Source organism: Polypterus senegalus, chromosome 13 (assembly GCF_016835505.1).
Source record: "Polypterus senegalus isolate Bchr_013 chromosome 13, ASM1683550v1, whole genome shotgun sequence".
In the NCBI taxonomy this organism is placed as follows: domain Eukaryota; kingdom Metazoa; phylum Chordata; class Cladistia; order Polypteriformes; family Polypteridae; genus Polypterus; species Polypterus senegalus.
The window spans coordinates 33,057,086-33,073,719 of record NC_053166.1 but is presented as its reverse complement, the minus strand read 5'-3'; the positions used below and the strand labels follow the sequence as shown (position 1 = coordinate 33,073,719).

The following is a 16,634-nucleotide window of genomic DNA, read 5'->3' as shown; positions in this document are numbered from 1 at the left end:
TCTGCAACAATGGGTCAGTTGTAAGACAGAGAAGAGTGCCTCACATTGACTAATAATACCACTTCCCTAGCTAAGACAAAGACTACAGTTTTTGAAGCAACTGAAGCAAGTGAACCTCTCATTCTCCTCACAACTTACAGAGGCACCATCGAGAGTGTCCTGACCAGCAGCATTATGGTCTGGTATGGTAATAGTAGCATGTTCAAGTGCAAGAGACTGCAATGAATAGTGAGTTTACTGAAGAATATTAACAGGGTGTTTCTCCCTTTTCAGGAAGACATGTGCTCCAATGCTGTGTCAGCAAGACCTGCTGCACTATGCAGGCCCCTTCCTACTCCCCTGTTTCCGTTGCCATCTGGAAAAAGATACTACAGCATTAGAGCCAAATTTGTCAGGGTAGGTGATAACTTTTTTTCTGAGGCTATCAGACTCCTCTACACAATACAGCCACTCATGATTTTATACTCTACAATAGCTTTTTAGACCACAATGTTTTGTTCCAGTTAATGACCAAGTCACTTTATCTATCATGTCAAATGATCAGTCACTATACTGATCTGTGGAATCTGCACTAAATGAAACTCTGTGTAATTGTATTGTCATCGTATTGTCAGATTGCCTATTTAAGCAGTATGTTGCATGGTTTCTGTTTGTTTGTTCACCAAGTCTTGTTTTATTTGCACTATGTTTACACTGTGAGCCCCAAGCTTTAACATTTTTTCTCTGTGTATACTTGTGTATGGCTGACGTCAGGTCAGGTTGGGGGAGCATGCACTGGTACAGCACATTGCCGCACTCACCACACGACGAAACAGCTTGGGATCCCAATTGGCAACCCCCCAGGCAGACATGCAGTCCACTCCCACCCCCTAGAAATGACAGTCTTTCTGCTGCATGTAGGTGTTACGTGGGTATCTCCTTGGCTTGGTCAAGCTGCTCGGATTCTTAACACTGAGGATCCTGTGAGTCGGATCACCCTCTGTGAGCAACCACTCGTTTAACTCAAAGTCAAGCCAGCAGTACCCAAGGATTCTCCGAAGAGACACAGTACCGATGGACTCCAGTGTTCATCTCAGGTCACTGAATAGCATCAGTGTCTTGCAAACCAGGACTCTAAAGACTTGAATCATCATCCTTTTGCAAAAATATTGGGAGTGCCACACACCCCTTTCCAGCGACCTCATGACCCCCCACGTATCTCGCAATCTGTCTACTTACTTCATACGAAGAGTCACTGGAGACATGAATATCCCTGCCAAAGTAAGTAAACCTCTCAGCGAGGTCGACATTCCCTCCACAGACAGAAACACTGCTGATAGATGTGCACAAGAAGTCATTAAAGGGCAGCTCGATCAACTGAGTTGAACGCTTTATGAAAGTCCACAAAGGCTGCAAAGAAACTCTGCCGATATTCGCGTTTGCATTCCACAAGAACCATCAGTGCAAGGATGCAGTTGATGATAGACTTCTCTAGGCATAAAACCAGGCTGCTCCAGTAACTAGTAGGTGAGCAAGTGATCCTTTTGAGAATGATCTTAGCAAGGACCTTACCCAGCACTGAGAGCAGTGTTATCCCCCTGTAGTTACCACAATACAGGCAATCACCGTTCTATTTCCAGATAGGAATCACAAGTCCTGTTTTCCAGTCACTTGGGATTATGCCCATCTCCCATATGGAAGCAAAGGTTGCTTGCAATGCAAGGAGGACAGCCTGGAGAAGTTCACCCCCGAATACCACAGATCTCTGCAGCCTTCCATACCCTCAGCTGGTTCACCACCTGTGCAATCTCAGTGAGGTTAAGTCGTTCACATCTAATTGGAGGATCAGCCTCAAGAACCATGGACCCAGAGATGACCAACGTCCTAGCCGGATGATCTTCTTTAAACAGCTGCTCAAAGTAACCAAACCAGCGGGTCACATCTGCAGTGTCATCCATAAGGACCTTTCCATCACCCCCACTGACTGCGACAGCTGAGATGAAATAAAGTTTACTCTTCCAACATTACTTGATCTAACATAGAGAACCAGTCTTATTCTTTTGTGGAACTCCCAGCCTATTGTAATAAAAGTTGACCCACTTGGAAGAATTAGAAGGGTGATCTTGACTGTTATTTAAAAATAATTTCCACAACATGAGGCAAACTCCAAAGCAATAGTTTCTTTGTTTCATATGAGTCTACCTTTAGCCTCAACCAACCAGCCACTCAACTTAAGATGGAATCATTCCTAGCAAAAGGAAAGGCACAGTCCTTCAATAAAGTGATACAATGTTTCTGCACTATGGTGTGCTGGGCCAGTAACACCACTTCAAGAGAGGCCCATTAAACCAACAAGCTAATTAATAATGAAAACGTAGCTATGGGACACATGGTTGACCTTCTGGGGGTAGTAGTGTTTTAGGAGAGATTCAAGATAAACCAGAGAGCCATTATGAGAATTGCTGCACATCCTCTCTTTGACACACTAACACCAAGGACTTTCAGCCAACAAATTATTCAACAGAAGTGTGTCAAGAAACATTTTTTACATTTTTTTGTTATTTGTGTGTGTTTTTATGTGGGGTTGTTGTTGTTTGCTATAATATTTCTATATTTCTTGAGGTACTATAAAAGCTATATGTCTCCTTTGAACAAATTAAGTTCTATCTATCTATCTATCTATCTATCTATCTATCTATCTATCTATCTATCTATCTATCTATCTATCTATCTATCTATCTATCTATCTATCTATCTATCTATCTATCTATCTATCTCTAAAGTGTCTCTTTTTCGAAAATATGGAGGATTATTGCAGCCACATACTCTAAATCAAAAATGACAAACACTGCACGAGTGAGATTCATTTAAATTACTATCGGTACAAGGGCTGGTGCCTTGCACTCATTTGTGGCATATAGTATAAAACCTGAAAACTTGAGCAGTGTTTAATTTTAGATTTCACCATGGTGAACAGGAATGGAAACTACCTCAGACAGGATGGTGAAGATTTTAGAGCCCACCACAATGTCCAACTTATTGTCTTCTGAAGTGTACTGATGACATCTGAAAAGAGGATGCACATTCTGACTGTCAGTCTCTCAGACACCATGACTAATCATTATTAGAACAAGTGTATCCAAAATGAAACAAGGGGTAAGCTTGTACATAAGGTGGCTAAGGTAAGAAAAATTTTAAAATATTACAGGAAGAAGAAGTGAGACAAGCAATTCATTCATATTGAACACTGAACAATGTTAAGCATTCATTCATTTTCCGTTCATAATCCTGTTGTGGGGACAACAGTGTTAGCAAGGAGGCCCATGTGTCCCTTTCCCCAGCCAAACTTGCCAGCTTATACTTTGGAAACCCAAGGCATTCCTGGGCCATCTGGAAGATACTGTATAATCCTCTCACTGAGCTCTGAGTCTTCTGTCTTCTACCAGCTGGTTATGCCCATAAAACCTCCACAGGGTGGCAAGCAGGAGGCATTCATTGCAGATGCCTTAAACACCTCAATTGGCTCCTCTTGATGCAGAGGGTCAGTGGCTCTATTCCTAACCTCTTCGAGATGTCTGCGCTTCTCACCCTGTCTCTAAGGGAGAGCCCAGCCACCCTGTGGAGAAAGCTCATTTTGGCTGGTTGTGCCCATGGTCTCAACCTGTCGGTCATTACCCAAAGCTCATGACCATAGGTGAGGGCAGGGACAAAGACTGTCTTATTTTTTACTACAGATCGGTATAACACAATGAAAAACATCAATTAAAACGAAAGTTGGAAGAGCATTTTGTAAAATACAGTAGTCCACATGCATATAACTGTTAATGACAAAATAGTTAAAGAACATAAAAGATTTACATTTCCATTCTTGACTTCCAAGTGGTCTTAACTTCATGTAATGTATACTTTACCATACATTTACATTAAAGGGGAGACATGACAGAGACGTTTTCCTGCAGGAATCCTTCTGGATTCAGATTCCAACCTGGGCATAGCATATTATATGTCCAAAAGAATGTGGACACCCCTCCAGATTATTGAGTTCAAGCATCTCATTGTTAGCAGGTGCATAAAATCAGCACATAACCATGAACTATCCATTAACAAACATGGGCAGTAGAAAGGATCATACTGAAGAGCTTAGTGGCTTTAAATGTGGCACTGTCAAAGGATTCCACAGATAATCACATTACGTGCACTGTTATCTCTAGACATCTCACCCCACAATGCTACAATGTTCACTACTTCACAGAGGTGGTTTGATTACAACTGTTATGATGCTTAGTATTGTCATGTTTGCATGGACATGCATTTTTCCACAGCCATTGTATCAATGCATTCCACGTTTTGTGTGGCCATGCAATCAAAAGCATTCAGATGTTTAACCTGTAAGGTCTGCTAAACAAGTAGGACTCATTTGTACCATCATGTTATAACTGACTGAAGTTTGTTTTAAACATTCAATGGTGTAATCATAAATCTAATGAAACTGAACAATTTGATTTAAAGTAAACACCTCCAGGTTGTCATTGACTCAGGTATTAGATGAAGGCCAGTAATCGCTATAGTTACCTAATGTCACCAGGAGTTTAAAGGCTGCTGACTTTTTAAGACACCCAGTGGAGCACTTGTGCATTAGAACACTTAAAATCTGCAACATGTCTGTGCAATCGATAATGTTCCCTTCTTGTTTTTCTTAGAAGTCTGATTGAAGCTCTGCTTTCCTGTGTAACCTTTTGTTTCACACTCTTCTATAGAATCTGTTTTTTTCTTGTCAGTAATAAGAAGTCAAGCAGAATGACACCTTTTAGTCAGTAATCCATTTGCACTTCCTGTTTCATGTCTCACAATATATCTGGAAAGCCACAAACTCACTCAGATTGGCTGCACTGAAACACTTTTGCAAATGAAGTAATGTGTTATTGTAATTATGTACTTGATTAGTTTTTCAATGTGTAACATGATATATTGGCTGGGTTACCAATTTTTGTCCATAACAAGCAAAAAGTGGGCTGAAAATGGAGAGGTTGAAGGTTGAATGTAAATGAATAGTCAGATAGACACCACTGTCAAATTACATGTTTTAATGAACCCTGCAGTGAAAGGAAGTTTAATCAGCCTTTGCATGTTATAATTCTTTATGTTTTTTGCACAATTAATATTAATTTGCTGAACTGAACAGGTTTAAGAAATTGGAAGATATACAGTATAATGGTGAGTATGAAATGTAGAAACGTTTGGGCAGCCTTTCTTGATTGACTTATTAGGATGTAAATTTAATATAGGAAAGACCATTCCAAAACTGAGTAAACACTTCTTACATAAGAATATAAGAAATATGAGATTAGGCAATTCAGTCCATCAGGCTCCTTAGATTAGCTAAGATGTCCCAATACATCATCCAGATCCTTCTTTAAGGTTGTCAAGGTTTCTGCTTCAACTCCATGTCTCAAGAGTTTGTTTCAGATTCACACAAATCTTTGCACAACAAAGTGCTTCCTGCCTTCCACCCTAAATGCACTTCCCCTTAATTTCCATTGATTTCCTTGAGTACACAATTCACAATTAACTTGATAGAATTCTGCTCGATTGACTTTGTCTGTGCCTTTGAGAATTTTGAAGACTTGGACTAGGTCCCCATGCAGTCTCCTCTGCTTGAGGCTGAAAAGATTTCATTCTTTGAGTCTGTCTCAGACTAGTATGACATGTCTTTAATGCCTAGCAAGTACCTGGTTGCTCTCCTAACCTCTGCCCTCTTAGAATGTTATGCCTTAAAGGTAATTAGAGCACACAGAACAGGATGTTTATAAAAGGTATGTTCACAATTCCAGGTTGGAACTTCCTTGCCCTAAAGTTTCTCGGAAAATTTGAAGTCAACAAGAGAACTGCATATCATGACAAAGGATTTAGTGGACACTGGTGTGGTGGTCCACAGACCTACATGTTGCGTTTCTTAAACACAAATGAACTACATGGACAAATAATTATAAGGCACTTTTCCACCACAGGAACATTTTTCAGAAACCAGGGACTTTGTAGAAACTGAAGAACCTTTGCAGCATTCCTACCACAGGAACTCGGGCCAGTAGTTGTTCCAGGTAGGTAGTTCCTGATACTTCCATTAGCTCCGATTCCAAGGTATATACTTTTCATTCAAACAGGAACTATCATGGGTGGAACTTGGGTAATAAATTGTGCTGATTGGTTGACCACAAGCACTGGCGCCATCTTACAAATCTGTTAGTAGTTTTGACTTTGGAGACTTATCAGTGAAGATGGTGCACTGCACTTCACACCACATCACTCTTAATAGCTGCCTTCCTGGTGCACCTCACTTTGCACCACATTGAAGCAATAAGTTCCCTAATGAACTCATGATTGCTTCAAAGCAGTATGGCTGAGGGGTCCCTTGTGAACTCCTGAACGTGTCTCATTTTGCACTGCATCACACTTGTTTGCACGTTACCTATTTTACATAAAGGATACAGTTCCTGTTGTGTGAAGGGAATGCAACACACGAAAGTGGCCTGTGACCACAAGTAACCCAGGGCCTACATCATACAGGAACTCATTGGTTCCTGAAAACATTCATCCCAGGTTGGGAAAGCACCTATAGATAAACAATCTTAAAACAAAACTCAACATATGACATGTCAGGTGTCAGCCAGGATTGCCTCCCAAAGCCAAAGTTCAGAAGTCTCGTTTATGTTTATTTTGTTCATTTTTTTTATATTAATAGCACTGGCTATTTAGTTTATATATGTCTATAAGTATTCCACTATGTTTTTTGTGTTTTGTGGGTGGCCCCTATGTTCTTGGTGGCAACGCTATTGTAATGGACTGATAAGGAGCTGCTCCACAGGAGGTGTAAAAAGAAGACTTGTGGATTGTGAAGAGCCTCTGGAAAAGGTACTATTATTAAATAAAAAATAAGAACTTTTAAACCAAGGACTATTGTGGAGTGTTTATAGATTGTAATAACTTCACCTTTGTTAATGGTTATATACTGTGGGGGCCAAAAACATATACACACTTCAACAAAAGATAAAACCTGTATTAAAGTTGTGATATTAAATTTATACAGATATGAAGGGATGAATTTAAGTCACTTTTGACATCTACATTTACAACAGGTGCTCAAAGTGTTTACCATGAGCATCCAGAAACTTCTGATTATGGCAAACTGCTGCTTGAACAACGTTGGCCAAAGTGTCCAGAGAGATTGATGTGCATGCCATTTCAATTTATTTTCGAAGCGCTGCCAGTGTAGCTGGTTTCATTCATTCGGGTAACGACATCTTTTGGGATAACATCCTACTGCACATTGTTGCTGTAATGCAATTCAATTTCGGAAAAGTCCAGAGATAACAACTGTTAAAGTCGGTATACATTTTTGCCCCCATCTATAGATAGATAGATAGATAGATAGAACTGGCTTTTGGGTTTTTACAGAAGCTCTTTCAATAAATTAATACATACAGTAAATAGGTAGATAAGTGAATAAATAAATAGATGATATCTTTTTCTATCAACAGAAGCAGAATTCGGTCAGCTGATCTTGTCCATTTAGGGTTTCATATAGTGGACTTAACTGATCTTTGCTCATCTTTGTTCAGTAGTTGCCTTTAATACAGGCAATGTGGCATTGATTTTCCACAACTTAAACAGTGAAAACAATAAATTAGCAACAAACTCTTTGGATATACCCAGCATGGCTTGGGTACTGTTCTTTTAGAGGGTGTATGCAGAATGAAATACTCTTAGCCCTGTTAGTAGACCCAGCCCAAATGAACTTGAATGAAACTGACAAATATGAAACCCTGGACCCTATACTGGTTTTTCTCTTTTGCCTTCAGAGGGAGCAGACATAGTTGGTTGGCACCCTGCCAGGGATTGGTTCCTGCCTTGTGCCCTGTGTTGGCTGGGATTGGCTCCAGCAGACCCCCGTGACCCTGTGTTCATATTCAGCGGGTTGGATAATGGATGGATGGATGAAGGGAGCAGACATGGAGATGAAATTCTCACAAACACCTGCGGTCTTTAGATACCTGGCTTGAATGTTTTAAGTTTGAGGTAATAGGTACAAAATGTTGAATAATTTGGAAAAGTAATTGTATAAATCTATAATGTGTTTTGAGTGTGGCTGATCAACATAAAAAACAGACTAGAAAAACTGTCATTGTGAGCAAAGTGAGTATGTGTAGTTTGTGCACAGACATTATAGCTACTGTACCTGTTGTGGACTACGGGTCCTAAAATATAACTCAAAATGCACACTAGAGGAGGAAAACTGTCAAACCCCAGCTAATCACAAAATAAAAGGCAAATGTGAAATCTTCATGAATGAAAGATTTATTATAACAAATGCTGTATTACAAAATAAGCTCTGAGAACTACAAAAGACACAGAAACGCAAAGCCTTCATAATAGGCCATCCATATAGCAATCATAGTCCCAATACAAAATCCAAGAGGTGAAGTCAAAAAAACAAGGTAAAAGTTCTCAAAAAGCCAGAAAATTAGTAATTATGAAAATATCAGAAAACATAAGAGAAGTCACCACCCACCTAGCACATTCAATGAACCGCAAGGAACTGTGGGTTTTCATCAGCAGTCGCTTGTGGTGATAAGGCAGGTGGTCCTGCCTCTTGGGGGACCACCCACAAAACAAATGGTACATGTAAAAAGATATATAGACATAAAGAAACAAAGTGATCAACAATGTCAACATAAACAAAAGAATCAAAAATGAACAAAAAAGAAATAAAAACAGTATTTGAACTCCAGCCAGGGGAGGAAGCATGGCTGAAATATAATGCTACCTTCTGCACTATAACATCATACAAACCAGCTTGACCAGTACATAAACTTTTATTTTACATTTTTGTGTGTGATTAATATCAATAATTATCACAGAATATATTTCTTTGTGGGTCAGAAAACAGTAGCCTAGCTATCTTTAGGCCTATTTTTGCCTTTTCTTTTATTCTTACAGTGAAATGAAGGTGCTCACTTGTGTTCAGAACTGACCAGTTAAGTAGTAACAGGAGGAGAGGACATTTGATCCATTCAGGGGAAAGGAGCAGGGGCTTGAGAGACTGTAGCCACCCTTCTGTGCATAACTCTAGCTCTGGTCCTTTATTATTTTGCGTTGTTGCACTGTTACCACTCCTTGTGTTGACGTATCATTGTACAGTATTTACTTTACTTTTTTGTCCAGATCAGCCTTTGGTTTCATCTGACCTGCATCTCCTCGGTTATTCTGGGTTCAGGGTCAACTCAAGAGCAACCCTCCTGGTCACAACATTTTTGAAAAGGCACAGATTGTGTGATTTTTTTATGCATCTTGTCATGGTGAGCTCTATGAAATATAAATTCAAGATTAATGAATTGTTTGATGCCTGGGTGGTTACTTTGGCTGCCTCACTACTCTGGTACACCAGGTTTCAATCCCACCTGGTCAGTGTCTGTATTGAGTTTGCATGCTCACCTTAAGTTAGTAAGTTAGTCTCGGTGTTCTTTCCACATCATAGTACCAGGCAGGCAAATGAATGACCCTAAAGTGGCCCTGTGTCAGTCTATGTGAGTGTGTCCTCTGGTGGACTGGTGTGCCCTTCTTGTTTGGTTTCTGCCCTGCTGCCATTGCCATTCTTAATAAAATGGATAGTTGGATACAAGGTCTGAATTTTCTGCTTATAGGTGTTACTGTTTTTAGAAATAAACTGAATAAAGTATCTATCTATCTATCTATCTATCTATCTATCTATCTATCTATCTATCTATCTATCTATCTATCTATCTATCTATCTATCTTTATTACCTACTTTCATCATAAACTGCAAAATTTCAATATAAAAATTACAAGTCTATTTTCACTTCACCAGCTGCAGAAGATGAATGGATAGATGTTTGGTGGATGTCCTGTGATAGACTGGTGCCCTTTCACTGGACTGTGCCTTGAGCCCAATGCTGACTCGACCATGAACTAAAAGCATGTGAGTACATAAAGGGATGCATAGATGACTTGATCGTTTGAACTGAGGACGCTGGACATGTTTGTCTGGTGCTTATAGTTTTATCTCAGCAGTTTCTTTACTTATGGTTGTCTTGCTGTCTTTGTCCACGCCAAGACAGGAATATGCCCATTTGAAACTGTCACACAAAAAATAATAAACAAAGGGGTCGAGAAAGCTGTTGAGGCTCGCCAGGCAGACTGAGATGCGCTGGCCCACACATATAAAGAAGGAAGCTCTCTGAATGCGAGCAGAGTGCAGTCTGTGAAAGGCGTTTACCATCTGAAAAGTGTGAAAGGGCAAGTAGCAGATTGTCATCACCACAAAGACGGACAGGATGGCCTGCATGCATTTTTTCTTTGGCACTTGTGACCGGATGTTGCTGTCTAAATATCTTAGTTTTAGGACAATTAGGGAATAGCAGGATAATACAAAGACATAGGGGACAAAGAAACTCATGACAGATAATATAATAATGAGGGGTGTCAACAGGTCACTCCATGCCTCTTCAGAAAATGCATCTCCACAAGTTATGGTCCCATTAGGATGTCTAGTAACCATCTGAACCTTTGTGCAAATAAAGATAATTCCCATAATGATGATCAGCCAAATGGAGCAACAAATGGTTCTGCAAATAGCTGGAGTCTTTACTCTCTGATATATGAAGGGGTGGCAGACAGCTGTGTATCTCTCCAAGCAGATGGTTATGAAGAATAAATTGCTGCCATACAAGTTGCCATAAAAGAGGCAAGATGACACATAACAGAAGAAGTTTCCAAAGAGCCAGTTGTTTCCTTTACTGTGATACACAATGACAAGGGGAAGGCTCAAGGCCAGCAAAAAGTCCAGCATTGCCAAGTTGGCCATCAGCTTCTTGGATGTTGACGAAGACTTTCTGTGTAGGAAGAAATGGACTATCACATAGCCATTCCCTAGAAGGCTTGCTGGAAAAATCACACCATAGCTGATGGACAGAATCAGAATAAGGAAGTTGTAGTCTTTGATGCATGATAAGTAATCTGGGTTCCACTCACCTAGAGAGATGTTGTCATATATTGCTGAATTGGTAAACTGTTCCATCTGTATTGAAGAATTAACACTCATTATTAATTGTGCTAAAATGAAACAAAAACAGTTAGGTTCACTTTTTAGGAGCACTGTAAAATGCTAACAGAAAGTGGTTCAAGGTTCAAGGTCGCTTTATTTAGTCATGTTTTCACAAGAAAACCTGAAATTTACTCTCTCAGTTGCATCTAATAACAAGACAGAAAGAAAAAAAAACAAAACAAACAGAGAAAAGACAGGTTACGTTAAGGCAGTTTGAGTACATATTTACACAAAAATGGTTACAGGATACATATCAAACCTTAATCATTTTCTCCAATATACCTTATTAAAAAATCGTATGGCACTGGGAAAAAAGGAGTTTCTGCAGCGATTTGTGTGGGTTTTAAAAGTGACTATCCTTCCTGATTTAATGAAGTTAAGTTCTGCATGTAATGGATGTCTGTCATCAGTTGAGATGTTTTTCAGTTCCAGGCATACACAGTGTGATCTTTAGAAATAATGGTCAAGCAACTGCTCTGACTGAATGATAGAGTCTCCAGTCGTGTATGTGTGCAGACTGTACAATGATGTTCGGTCTGATTGACATGCCACGATGTGCGTGCTCAGACTATACATGTGCATGGCTCCAACAGACAGTTTCACATATTGACTCTTTGGAATTAAGAGTCAATCATTGAAAAAAAAACAATATGGCCACAGGCTTCTCAAAATTTCAACAAGAAAAATGGCTGCATTGCTAGCTCTACTGTGCTCTGAACAGTACAAAGAAATGAAAACGGACAGACAAGTGGTTGAAGTGTGGATAATATGGCCTGTCTCTTTTATAAACAGAACTGGATGTACATAATCTTTTTAATTTACTAATGGGCGTGTTTATTTCGGGTTGTTCCATTAAACATTTCCTAGGATACTTTTCTCATTAGCCATGGAGTTATATGTGTTTCTCTGTATGTTAGTTAGATTTCTGAAATCACAAAGATGAAAATGAGCAGGACAAATGAAATAACGAATGTACAATACAATGTTGCTGGACAATCAATTTTGGCTTGATGGCCATGTCAGAAAATCAGGTCATTTGACTGCTCACACAAGACAGCCGACTGCAATTTCTGACATGACTGAAATTCTTCTGATTGTAGGAGAGCTGAATCATAAGATGCAATCGGGCATGAAACTCCTTTCATACTGCACATGAAATAATGGCCAATGATGCTGAATATCAGTCGACGAATGCAAATCAGGCGTAAAATCGTTACAAAAATTGCAGTCTGTTGTACTCATTAAGTCTTAATAAATCTCCTCTGCCCTTGTTTGCCTCATAAATGACTACAATGTTGTTAGAATGGTCTGAACATTTAAAACCACTTGAATCCTGTAATGACCACTACTGGACTTCTTTCATTGAAAGAGTAGCTAACCAAAATCATACTACACAACGCTAATTGGAGAGACAGGGTGGCCTGATTATGTTGGAATAATTCAGACAAAAAATAAATAAATAAAAATAATGTGAAATATTGCAATAAATAAATAACAAATAATTTGAAATGTGAATAAAATTTATTAAATATGTCACAAAATATATTTTTTGTTGCTGTCATGCATGCACTACCACTCCGGGACACAAGGGGCCCCTAATGGTATCATTTGTACTTCTCCCACAGCCCAGAGAAACCACCAAATGAGAGCTACTGAGTCAGATCCTTCCAGACCATCCGTGCCTGTGCAAAGCAGACACTTTAGTTCAAGAAACTCCAAAGTGTCTGCTGTAAATGTGGCACATGATTGCAGAAGGCTTCTGTCTGCACTACTGACATTTCACTAATCAAAATACAGAACTCAATTATTTCATGTTGTGCACATGTCAGGGAAATAAATAAATGAAGAAATCTACTATATAATAAAACACTAAAGTCTGTGTGTCCATTCACTCAGAGTAATCTGATTGGTCAGTTTGGCTTTGATGATGCACTGAAGACGAAATGCAGGTGAGACATGCAAATGGAGGAGTAAAGGTGTATGAGACATGCTGAAAGAGTCATCTTCAAAATGGAAAATATAAAACCAGACAGGATAATGATAGGTGCCTCGCAAAGAATGAAAGAGTATGAGGAGCGGCTTTATGGTAACGCACTCCAGAGAGGGAGCGCTGGTGAAGAGGCATTCACACACATGAATACTGAAAAAGGTACACGCAAGATAAGAGATAGTGAATATTTTTTAATTATTTTGTTATCTGTCTGCAACAGGTACTGTGGCTAGTAATAAATAAATACATAAAGAAAAAAGCTACAAAAAATATATTTATCACATATTAAAATGGTCTTACTCACATTTCATATTGCTATTATTTATTTTGTTTAACCAACACTGCCATACGAACACCCAGACTCAATACAGCTGTCCAACACCTGTTAATCCTGTTATATTGTTTTCATGTAATAGTGATGGCTGACATCCAGCAATTACATTACTACAACCTACAACATTGTGTAGTTGTTATTAATTTAGCCACCAGAAAACTGAAGCACTTATTGATCATGTGTGGCCAAGTATCTGCAGAGTTATTACATGGAGAGCCAGGTTGTTAATAAGTGCAATGTGGGTCAAGGGGGTGTGCTATATTAGTTTCAACATGAATAATCTATCTATCTATCTATCTATCTATCTATCTATCTATCTATCTATCTATCTATCTATCTATCTACACAGTCATCCAACCATTCATCTTTAGGGCAGCTGGAGCTATTCCAGCAAGCATCTGGGTGATAGCCCATTGCAAGCTGACCACACACACACTAACTAGGGCCAATTTAATAACATCAGTCCATGTAACCTGCATGTCTTTAGACTGTGGCAGAAAACCGGAGCACCCAGAAGAAACCTACATGTACATGGGGAGAACATGCAAACTCCACACAAGGAGCACCTTCTTACTTGCATATGCTAATCAACATGCAACATATAAATGCTCTCTGGCACCATGATTAGTGAAGTCAATAAACATGTTCTGAATTTTAGGGATTTGTATTTTTATAATTGTAAAGGACTTTAAACATATTACCATTTATTTTTTACAACTGGTATTCTCTTTTCAAAAGGAGGCTACCATCAATCATTTATAAAATTTGTTATATATACATATTACTTGTGTTTACACATTTTGTAAATAAAATAATACTCAATCAAATTTACATTCATTTACCTAATATCTGTAGAAAATTGCTAGTTTTCTTTGGCATCATTCACCAAGAAATGTGAAATTCATCAAAACAAATACTGTAAATAGCTATAGTCAACATAAAATGCACATGTGAATGTGAATATATGTATAACCTCATATTCCTTTTAAACAACCAGATTATATACAGAATGTTATACAGCTAATATGATATCAATAGATACAAAAGCAATAGTCTTACATTTATGAATCTCTTATGGCATAGATTGGGTCATATGCTGGGGGTGGGGTGTTGAGGTTCCCTTTCAGGTTCGCTTAGGGCATCAAAAGTACTCAGGGGAAGAGGCAGCTCTGCATGTCTGTGTATTTTATTTTTTCTGTGCTTATTTATGGTGACTCTAAACTGTCCATGATATGTAAGTGTTGACATGTGCATGAATGTGCACTTTGGTAGACTAGTGCCACCTCTGGAGTTGTTTCTAGCCTTATAACTAATGCTGCCAGGATATTTTCCTTAGGACTCAACATTCAGATTACATAGTCTCTGTGAATGTGAGCATGGATGGATAAAACTGTAATACAAACTCCTGTAAAGCCTTAGTGTGCTGGTGTTGATGTTAAATATACAGTATATCAGAAATGAATAGACAAACTATGAAATATTTATAGCATACAAGTTTAAATGCGCATAGTCAGAGAACATTAAATATTTGATTAAAGAATTAAAAGAACAGTTTGAAAAGACCTCATGTAGTACAAAAATGAATCATTGTGTATTTCTCACTGTCTGCTGCTGTATAAGAGTTTAAATAAAGCCATAAAAGTGATTCTACTTAACACAATGACTGTCATGCTTTAATCACCCAGACTTGCCACAAACAAAAATGGATCCATTAAATAATACCTAACATTCCAAACAAACTGCCTAATCCAGTTCAGCATCATTCTGTCACTGGACCCACTCACAGAGGCACCTCTGGGGCTCATTTGGAATCACCAATTCACCCAACATTCATGTCTTGTGGGAGGCTGGCCCTCACCAATATGGGGAGAATCTACAAACTCCACAGGATTCATACCCATGACACTGAATCAGACAGGCATGTAGATGTGACAAGAAAGCTTAACTGCATCTGGGATCTAACTTGGTTAAGGGTGACATAGCACTACCCTAACTGATCTAGTTTACATGACTTAACTTATTTTATTGGGAAACAATGCAGCTTTTAAAAAGTAATTGCCTTCTAGCACCAAAGATTAATATTAAACAGTAATCTAATCTGAATTTCTAATTTTTTAACATTTTTAACTGATTACATGACTCAAATCAACATCATATTATCATCTTTTTTCCTAACAATTCTCTTTTTCTAAGTTCAAACAACTTGAAAATGGTCATGAAGAAAGTTTAGGTAACTTACCTTGCCTTCCTTTGTCTTATTTTTTTAAAATGAGTCTGTCACATCTTACTGTGAAGTGTGCAGCAAAAACAGTCGGTAGACTTCCTTCTAATCTGAAGACAACACATGTAACAATCCCCTCATTATCAGTCATCAAAAAACGTCTTGTGAAGCGAGCTTGCACTGTGATGTCTGAGTCTAAAGTTTCATTTGTAGTGCACAAACAAAAATAGTTTATTTAATATGCATCAGCAGACCTGGGGGATTTAAGTGCAAAACTGACATCTGACAACCAGTAGGGAGCAATTCACTTTCATGAATTACTTATATTTGAAAAAAGAAGGGGATAGAGATTATGAGGAAGGACAAGGATCAGGGGGTCAATAACAGGGTGAAAGTGTTAAGCCGGATCTATTCAGCCTCCTACTTGGGAGAGCAGTAATGGTGATCAGGCAAGATCGGGTCCTTTTACTGGCTGCAATCTTTTTTCATTTGATACTGTTAGCTTTTATTTCTTTTTTTAAATATCTTTAGCTATTAATATTGTAGAGCATGTATGTAAATGTGCTACATAAATAAACATTGTGGTTGTTGATATAGTCTGAAACACATTTTACAGTAAGCACCAAGAATTACTTGCAACTGACAGAAACTTAAGACAGTAATGTTTAACTTGCACCTTTTGCAGCAGCACCATGCATCACAAGAATAAATTTAAGCATAGACAGCGAACACATTACCCTCATGAACCACACGAATTAAAGTACAGCAACCTCAGAATTCTAAATAAAGGAACGAGATTCTAACTTTAGGCATTGAGGAACCCTGCACAGCTAGCAGCTTCAAAAGGTGCCTCGATGAGCCATTTAAAAATCAGTCTTCACAGCCAGTCTCGTTTCTTTCTACCTAGTTAATCCTTTTTCTTCAATTTGCAGCTCCAATCAGTGTTCAGGGCTTGCAACATCTCTTTGTCTGACCCTGCTTCGCTTGGACA

At 38.7% G+C, this 16,634-nt stretch overlaps 1 protein-coding gene across 2 annotated transcripts in view; it reads right to left on the bottom strand.

Annotated features, from left to right (window-relative positions):
* Positions 1 to 15,752, bottom strand: part of LOC120542739 (lysophosphatidic acid receptor 4-like) — a 46,177-nt gene extending 30,425 nt beyond the window's left edge. The window contains exons 1-2 of one of the 2 annotated variants that reach the window (XM_039775378.1): positions 15,662 to 15,752; positions 8,352 to 11,071 (exon numbers count right to left, since the gene is read on the bottom strand). In XM_039775378.1, the coding sequence (XP_039631312.1) occupies positions 10,046 to 11,071 (1,026 nt within the window). In that variant the 5' untranslated portion in view covers positions 15,662 to 15,752 and the 3' untranslated portion in view covers positions 8,352 to 10,045. Of the gene's footprint in view, positions 1 to 8,351; positions 11,205 to 15,661 lie in introns of those variants that run through there. The other variant, XR_005636226.1, reaches the window with a different exon arrangement.
* Between the last annotated feature and the right edge of the window lie 882 nt (positions 15,753 to 16,634).